Genomic DNA, 9,542 nt, shown 5'->3' with positions numbered 1-9,542 from the left:
TTACTGGACCTTCGGTGAGCCAAGACCGTTGCTGCACGCTCAGGGAGTTTCCAAAGCTGATAGCTCTGTACTCACCTCTAAAAGCAAAATTCCTTTAGATCTACTTCAGTCTGTTCTAACTGTTCTGGCCAGCTGTGTGCCTCAGCAATATAGCATTAAATAAATAAATAAGATCAGCACTAAATGTAAAGTCTTAGGATCAAACTGGAGTTCAGCATTGCCAGTCCTCCATGCGTTCATAAGCAGAGGTAGTCTCTTTCATTACAGTGACTAGTACCCTTGGAAAAAAATCTCACATAGCTTTTCAGGCCCATAAATCAGAGTACAATTCAACCAGATAAAACATAAAAGTCCATCTACAATTCTGGAATATACAAAATATTGAGTGTGAGTATTGTAGGCATTGACTTTGGCCATGCTAAACAAAGCTGTAACAGCAGTCATTGCCGGATGTTTGTCTATTGCTAGCATCTGGCAGCCTGATTTGGAGGAGGAGGGCGGAGGAATTTTGGTATGCAAATTACTTCTCTGTGGAGTCAATCTGGAGCATATAAATATTGACAGAATCATATTGAACAGTTCTCTGGTAAATCATCCCCACCAAAGAAAAATGGAATTCTTTTATGCTCTGGCACTAATAGCAGGAATTCTAGTTGCTTTTATATTACTGGTTTTAATTGCAACTTCTTATGATTCTTTCAAGGCAAAAATTCCTCCTGAAGTTGACCAGCCATCAAAGCTCAGCTTGTACCATTACTTTTATACTCTGGTGGAAATTCTGGTGAGTTTATCATGCTCTGTGATATTGTGATTTTCAGGAAAGGAAAAAATTGAGTAGAACTATAAATGTAGCATTTAAATATTGCAACTGTGTGTAATAGGAACCATATGGTAACACAGACTTAAAGGCAAAGGCCAAAATTTGATCTGGTATTTTAATACTGTATATAAAAGCAGCCTTCATGAGGTGAGCTCTTTTAAATACTGAGATTTGCATGTTTACATTGCAATTGTAACTTGATTGCCTTCTATAATGAAATGGCTAGTCCTGTGAAAGACAGAATGGCTGAACAATAATAGATGGACTTTCTGTATCTGAGTGCACTTTGAGGTAATTTCTTAAACATTAATCTACCAGCAGTAATTGTATTACCCATTAATCATGTTCTTATTTCTGCAGTGGCTGAATTACTGTGTCTTGGTGAATTATCACAGAAATATGTAGGTTGGAAGGGACCTCCAGAGGTCATCTAATCTAACCTCCTGGACAAAGCAGGTTCAGTTAGAGCTGTTACTACTTATTATTTAAGTACCTGGAAACTAGACTCACTGTGCTATCTACTTTGCCAACAGAGTAAGAAACAGCTCTTACCCCAACAAATTTCAAAGAAGACAACAGGAGCAGACAAAAGCAGCCCAAGCCCTGTTATGTTTGGCATATACCACATCAAAAGAAAGTCTGCAGGAAAACCACAGAGTGATTTCATTTATGTTTGTATGGGGCTCATCTCAAGCAGAGGTGTTCTCTAATCCCCTACTTGTATGTGTTGAACACAATAACTAAGGCTCATATCCTGAAAAGTCTTTTGGGGCACTATAGTCAATTAAAGACTTACATGGGTTGCTTAAACTCACATAGTAGGCATTCACCAAATCAGGTCCCTCATTCTCCAGTGGCCTACAACCCATGTACCCTTCTGCATTTTCTGTCACGAAAGAAGAATTGCTGTCCTTACATATCTCAGGCTGCTCTTCATGTTAAGCTATATATATGAACTTAATATAATAAAATGACTAGATGTCATTAGGTCCTCTATGTTTCTATACTTGGTTTGATGAAAAGATTATTTCAGATGATTCTCCTTACTGATGCTACTTCTACAGCCTCTACGTGGTTGTTCTGCAACAATGGAGATATTCTATCTCTATTTATAATATTCCAGAATTTTCAACTTCCTTTTCTGGATAGTTTTAAAGATGCATTTCCACATTTGCTATACGCTGAATTTAATTTTCTTGAGCCCTTTGCTTCCAAAAACCTTTTTATACATCTACTTCTGGTGAATTTCTAGGTTTATTTATATACTTGGAGAAGTAATTGTCCTCGCAGTGAGGACTTCACAGGTTTCTTACAAAGCATATGATGCTCTGTGCATTACAAATGTACGATGAATATACCCTCTTTGTTCTTATGAATGGAGCTCTTCTTGTGCCAGTGACTTATCTGTTTGTACTCCCTATCACATATGTTGCAGCAAAGACCTCTTTTTTTTTTTTCTTTTTTTTTTTTTTTTTTTCCTGCCACAGGACAGTCTTCTGCTCTTTACTTCCACTTATTTGGGATATCTCTTAGAATACCTGCATAAGCAGTTAAACGTATCATCTAGAGCATAGTTACACATATGATGCTCCTGCTGCATCTATGCACATGCTCTTGAAGAAATCAATGACAATCTCAAACAGAAAAGATGAGAGAAAGCCTCCTAGCTCATATCCTAGCTTTTGTTTTAATCCATTTCTACAGATACGCATTTAGACTGTGCATATTTTACTGTGATATAAAGCTTTGATAACCATTTTAATTGGCAAAGCATTACACTTCAAAGTGACTGAGACAGACGGACTGTCAAATGTAGTCTGTAAGTCCATGAAGCTCAAATGGAGTGGTCTTTGCTATTTCGTATGTGATTTCATAATCACTTTTAAAGTAAAAATCTGGTCACCATATGATCTCCCATGTAAAAAGCAAGTCTGTGCCAGAATTTAGGCATTCCAGCAAATAGTTTTTCAAAGAAAGACCCTATTTCACAAGTATAGGTATACTGACATGCTGATCTGGGTCCTCTTTTTCTTACGTATATACACTTTTTAGAACCTGGCTTATACAATACGTTTCACCTACTAATACCAATCACATCTGTCTAGGAATAGATATACCTTTTATTTATTTTTGTTTGTTTGTTTATTGTTATTGGTTCTGAAGTATTTTGTACTTATTGATTAAAAAGATTTTCGACAGAACACATACCAAATTCCCCCATTCTCCTTCATGACATTTTCTTCCCTGAAACTGAAGATGCCTCTATGATGGCAAGAGTTCCTAAGATAAGGAATAGAAAAAGGATTTTTGTTATATTCTGATACCAAGTTTATCATATATATTATTATCTGTCATCTGAGGGCTCTAAAAAAACCAGGGATGTTAGAAAGTACAGATGAGATTAAATAAACACAATACACCAATTCTGTTAACTTCAGTCATTCCAAAATCATCACTTCATCAAAAACACTGACTTACGAGTCACTAGATTTTTTGAAAATTGCTCTTTGGGGAAGGTTATATTGACCCTGTGGTTTCTGCCAGGATTAGCTTGACTCTTATATTGACCTTCTGCCTTCTTCAGGATACCTAAAAATGTCCGTTTTCAACTGTAAGGCAAGAACTATATCTATCCAATTTGTCTGTGGGAACCGGGACTTAAAACAACACAAGCACTGTTGGCAGTGCTGGCACACAGCGTTATCAAAAAACTCCAGATCATCTCTGGGTTTCCATTTTTGTTTTCAGATGATTTTTTCCCTCTTCCATGGCTCATGATGCTTCTTTTATTGCTCCTCACTCAACTTGAAAAAAGAAAAAAAATTTTGAAAAAATGCATTGGTGAGGAACTGGCTGTTGCAACACACTTGACCCACATAAGCTTTGGCTTCATGTATATGTGATAGCTGAGCTCATGCACCTAAGAAAGTTCTGCATCTTTGTCTTATTTTTGCATTTTCATGCAGAAAAATTGCTGTTTAAGGCCAATACTTGAATTCTCTCCAAGACAGAGCAAATCTGAGTTAGAGGCCAGCTACATGAGATCGGAAAGACCAATTTACAATAGCGTAGCTGGCTATTATTTTATGAGGCATTGATACAGCATGTACATATATACTTCTGTTGCTCAGAAGAGGAAAATAACATTTACAAATTGCTTGTTATGATTACCATCATTCCAGAAGGATGAATTGTAATAGTCTGTAATGGCAATTAAGTCACCGTTTAACAGGGAAAGAAATGTTGCTCCTAGCAGGAAATGCATCACTTACAACCTGTGTTCAAAATGAAGGAGGATTCCAGCATGATGACCTCCAGGCTATCTCAATTATTGGCAATTGAATGGCTTTGGATAGGAAAATGTTGTGACACATTCAACAAACCTACCCTGTCTTCAGAGTATCAGTTTTCCCTAAGAAATTTAAGAACCTGGCTCTAGTGCCATTTCCTAAATAACCTGTGGGATCTTGATAAAGGAAATGGTTTTGCTGATGGAGAAGGAGATCAAGTTCAGAATCATTCTCACCAAGTTCTTCATTTAGGCCACTTTATTGAGAAAGCACTTCTTTACTTAGATATTTAGATATTCAAAACCCACCTGGATGCTATCCCGTGCAACACGACCCTGCTTGGCAGGTGGGTTGGACCAGATTTCTCCTGAGATCCCTTCCAACCTTAACCTTTCTGTGGTTCTGTGGTAGGCACTACTGATTTTCTTAAACCTTGTTGTCACTGTCCCTGTGGCATGGAGATGACCCAAGACCAGTGAGTTACTGCGTCTGACATCATGCCAGGGACATTTTCTTCTCACCTAACCTTAAAGACTTCAACTGAGGCATCTGAAGTAGATAGTCTCCCTTTATAATCAGTGGAGACAAACAGACATTTCCAGAGCATGACTTAACGCAGCTGAAATTGGAATTGTCCTTTAGAAATGTCTCTTTCTCTTCATGGACTACAAATGGATCCTCAGGCCTCACGACAGTTAAACTGCATACCTAAGCAAATTCTTGATGTTACATGTGATAAAACCAGATCACAGATACAAGAAGGTATTTATATATTTCCTAGAACAAGTATTGCAACATTCCTCCAGAAATAATGGTATCTCAGATCATGAAGATGTACATTTTCACTTTCACAAGTGCAATCACAAAGCCACTAGAGTTATTTGTGGAAGCAAAGTAGCAAATAACCAATAAATTTGGTTTAATATTAATAATAATAACCAATAAATAACCAATGAATTTGGAAAATAGCAAATAACCAAAATACAACATAGAAAAAGGTAACATGGCCTTTTGCAGCCCCTATAGAGTGGAAAGATTTAGATTTCTTATACTGATTTCTCTCGTTCCTATACTGATTTTTTCCTCTTATACCTAGGCAAAGACCTCAGAAAGTTTAGGTATCTTTAAGGAGCACATACTTATTAGGTTGATTTGTGGTGGACTGCCAGCATTCAGGGATTCAAAGCTCTTCATAAAGGATCTGCATTTTGATGGAGTGCCAGTGAGGATTTACCTCCCAAGATTACCATCTGCAAGCAAATGGAGAGGAGTCATCTTCTTCCATGGAGGATGCGGGATGTACGGAGGCATAAGTAAGGAACTGAAACAGAAAATGAGATTTTTCTAATTATTTTAAAAAATATTTATGGTTGTTAACTATATATAAATTCTCCTGAACCCAAGTGACTGAGGCTTAGTTTGGGCAACTGAGAGACAGAAAGCATTTAATGTTTGTTTTTACTATTTGAACTCTTTAATCTGGCTTTATTTAATATCCAAATTATTCTTTATAGGATATCACCCTCTTTATAGCATATATTTTCCTTATAGTAAGTGGTGTTGCTAAATAAACAAATTCTTTTTGGTCTGAAAAATTAACAGAAGTTGTTAGTTCCCGCATTCCTCCCTTTGATCTCTGCCTGTAGCATATTTACTGGTTTGTCTATAAACAGCACTCAGTGTAATTCAGTGGCCTACAGCAGCCATTTTTAAATATGTGCCCACAATGCATGGGCTTTAGTTAGGATGTCTTCTTTTCAGTTTAATTTTTTAGAGGAAGCAGGTAATTGTAAATATGTAATTGACAAGTCCTAAAAAATACTGTTTCTACAGGCAGCAGACATACACCCATATTAAAAGGTGTTAGGGTTCTGTGATTTAAGGTAGAACACATCGTTGTACAATACCTGTAAGCCAAATCTTCTAAATATAGCAAAGACAGAATTAAGGCTGATGAAAAACCCAGTGTATCTTTAAATACATTGTAACAGGCACATTTCTGCCCACAGCCTTACCATGGAATATTTTTATAATTAGACATTTTAATATAACATAATTTGGTTGTTTTGGACTTCTGCCTGAATTAGCCACACAGAAATATACTGATTTCTTTGGAGGCATACCACGTGCATCTTTCATTCTTCAGCAAATAGTCAAATCTCTGCTTCAAATATAGAACTTATGTAGACTTAGCTATTGTAATACAATTAGCGTTTCCACAGCAAAATGATATGACATGACTAAGTCAGTCTCCAACTCTCCCACAATTAATTTGAAATAATGTAATAATCTTTTATGAAGATCTCAAGCTACTTTATCCCTTACAATCACTCTAAGAAATTGTATGTAGTAATAAATAATAATAAATCCCTGTTTTTCTTACAGATCAACAGTTTCCCTAAATATATGACTGTTACAGCGTGTTCTGAGGATCAGAAGTCTAGACTATTTTATTCTAGAGAAAATTGGAGTAGCTCACTAAATAGGCAAGGGGCCCACACAGAGGACGCAGTACCAACTGTCCTCTCTCTTTAATAACACCGTTAATTGGTTAGCTCTGTGTAACTCAGTCATGGCAATATGTCATAAGAAGGGAGGATATTGCTTCAAGTATTTGAAGCTATTAATTCCATTAACAACATTTGTTCTGCAGGAAGCCACGAAAGAGTATGCCGGTACATAGCCAGAGAATCTGATTCCGTGGTCATGTCTGTTGGGTAAGTGAGCTGCCCCCGGTGCTTCCCCACCTCTGAACAAGCCTTACTTTTCTTTGCATAGAAAAAAAGAAAATGTGCTCTAGTATTGTCCATCCTTACGTTGTCAATACGTGTGGGCAAGCACGTGCCATGAAATGACGAGGTACACCTGGTAAGGGGTTAGAAAGTAACCCAAACAGTTTGGCAGCTGTTTTCAGAATAGGCACAGTTGTTTTATGTTATCACCACAGAAATCATTGCCTTTGTTTGATAATAATGTATCACAAACAGCTTTTCTGATTTCATGCTAATACTTAGGGGGCTTCAGGAATGATTTTAAAAAGTAAACAATAAGCCTAAAATTTAATATATTTTTAAAACTACATGGGCCACTGCTTCCCTTTAAAGGCATTCTGTTTATGGAAAATGGCTGGTGGCAAAAAGAAACTCTATTTTCCAACAAATTCTCCTGTGGAAAAAAAATCATTACTAAAGAATTTAATAAGTTAGGAGAAATTGGTTTTGAACATGAATTGTTTATTCCACATGTGAGTGAGTCATGGTGTGTTAAAATGACTCTGAAATATTATATTGATACCCTTTTATTCCCTAGTTATTAAGATGTTTACTTTATGAATCCATTGAGTTAGTTTAGCAGAATAGTGAAAAAACAGAACAGCAGGAGCAGTGTGCCTCAGCAAACAGTGAAGGGTTAACAGAGATTGCCTGCACCACTGCCTTGGTAGTATTTAGCTTTTCCTTATTAAACCTAATATTCTCCAGAAAGACCTAAGACTGCACAGACAGAGAATAAAGAACTGTAGTTATTAAAAATGCATCTTGCTCTCATAGGAGAGGTCAATATTTCATTCCCTTAAACCTGACTGGGTGTTTGCCTGGGCTGTTATGCCTGCCTAGCTTTTTTCATCACGTGCAAGTATGTTGTTGGTTAGGAACTAAACAGACTGTTACTTTAACATCACTCTCCTGCAAGCCGCCCATTTCAAGTAACAAAAGAAATGAAATAATTGTCTACAGGAAGCTACTTTGTCACCACAGTACATTTACTGTGTGGTTGCTTATAATAATATTATTAAATTACTATTATTATGTTAAAGTGTAATAATAATATACAATACTATACTAATATATACTAATACAATAAAAATATAATAATCATTGTCCCCGGTGTAAAAGCCTTGGGAGCCAGAACTTGGTTGGTTCTCTGGGCAAGCAGGACTGACTTACAGCTACACATACATGCATGCAGTCAGTCCCAACAAGAGAATTGCAAACTTCCCTGCTGACCAGAAAATGAGTAAATGTGTGGTTTTTCTATATTGTGGGTGATTGGACTGCACTAGTCAAGCCCCTGTGTTCTTAAATTATGCTAGAACAAACCTCATTGATCAACAGTCTCTGAATTTTGACAGAAATGGGAGGGGAAGCTGTTCTGTTTCTCTTCAGTATGTAAAATTTTAAACTAAGTAAGTAACACTGCTTTTGGCAAATTTTTCTAAAAATATATTCCATGGATGCATTTGACACATTCAAGCAATTATTAAATATATATATTTGTAGAAATTGCAGTCTTGTATATTTCAGGTATCGTTTATCTCCTGAGTGCAAGTATCCAGCCCAGAATTTGGACTGTCTCACTGCTGCTGTTCACTTTTTGAAGACTGCAGAAAACTACGGTGTGGATCCTGATCGGATTATCGTATGTGGGGACAGTGTAGGGGGCACTTTTACTGCTAATGTTTGCCAAGAACTAGTAAACAGAACAGACATCCCAAAGATACGTGCCCAGGTCATGATCTATCCATTTCTCCAGGCCATGAACTTTAATCTGCCATCTCACCAGAAAAATGCCTTCACTGCCTTATTGTCTCTGGAACGTACAGTCCATTATATTCTGAAGTACTTGAATAAGGATTGCTCTCTGAAGGAAGCTCTTTTGGCCGGTTCTCATGTTCCTGAGAGTGTGAATTTGAAATACAGGAAATGGATAAATCCAGATCTTATCCCAGAGAAATTCAAACAGGATTATGAGCCACCATTACCCACTCCATGTGTTCCTCAAGTCCATGAAGAAACTAAAGAACTGTTTGAGACAAGAATTTCACCACTGTTAGCAGAGGATGCTGTTATTTGCCGCCTACCTGAGGCTTGTATAATTACCTGTGAACATGATGTGCTCAGGGATGATGGATTGCTGTACAAGAAACGCTTAGAGGACAACGATGTAAAAGTGACCTGGTACCACATTGAAGAAGGCTTCCATGGTACAATAGCGTTTTTTGGTTACAGTATTTTCTCCTTTCCCTCATCAAGTAAAATAGTGGATCACGCTGTAAACTTCATAAAAGGCTTTTAAAATGTCTTCTGGAAGACAGTGACCTAGTGTGCAGACTGAGCGTTAACCACTTTGTAGCTATTGGATATCTAGGCAAGAAATTAGAATCTCATCAAGAAATACTAAGTTATGATAGCATGGTCTGCTGAATTCTGACTTTCAGTTGCTATTATTTGGCAACATGAAACCTGGGAACATGCATCTTTCACCTTCCTTTTTTTATTATTAACCCTTTAATTGGTATCCTTGTTTTGATGTTCTCTTATTCTGTTGTAAGAATTTTTGTTTTCTTATGTCAAAGAATAAAACCTCACCGTTTATATAGCAAAATACATTTTACAGCCTGCAGTATATGAATAATCATAAATATGCACACACAT

At 36.9% G+C, this 9,542-nt stretch overlaps 1 protein-coding gene across 1 annotated transcript; it reads left to right on the top strand.

The window, feature by feature from the left end:
* Positions 1-610: 610 nt before the first annotated feature.
* On the top strand, positions 611-9,183 carry LOC311217874 (arylacetamide deacetylase-like 4; the record flags this gene model as incomplete). The annotated part of the gene is made up of 4 exons (XM_084300231.1): positions 611-781; positions 5,207-5,423; positions 6,764-6,827; positions 8,412-9,183. 4 exons carry the CDS (start codon positions 611-613, stop codon positions 9,181-9,183), a joined length of 1,224 nt encoding a protein of 407 aa, XP_084156357.1.
* Between the last annotated feature and the right edge of the window lie 359 nt (positions 9,184-9,542).

Source organism: Netta rufina, assembly GCF_964035555.1.
Source record: "Netta rufina genome assembly, chromosome: 22".
In the NCBI taxonomy this organism is placed as follows: Eukaryota; Metazoa; Chordata; class Aves; order Anseriformes; family Anatidae; genus Netta; species Netta rufina.
The sequence above is the reverse complement of the archived record's forward strand: the minus strand, read 5'-3'. Positions and strand labels throughout refer to the sequence as shown.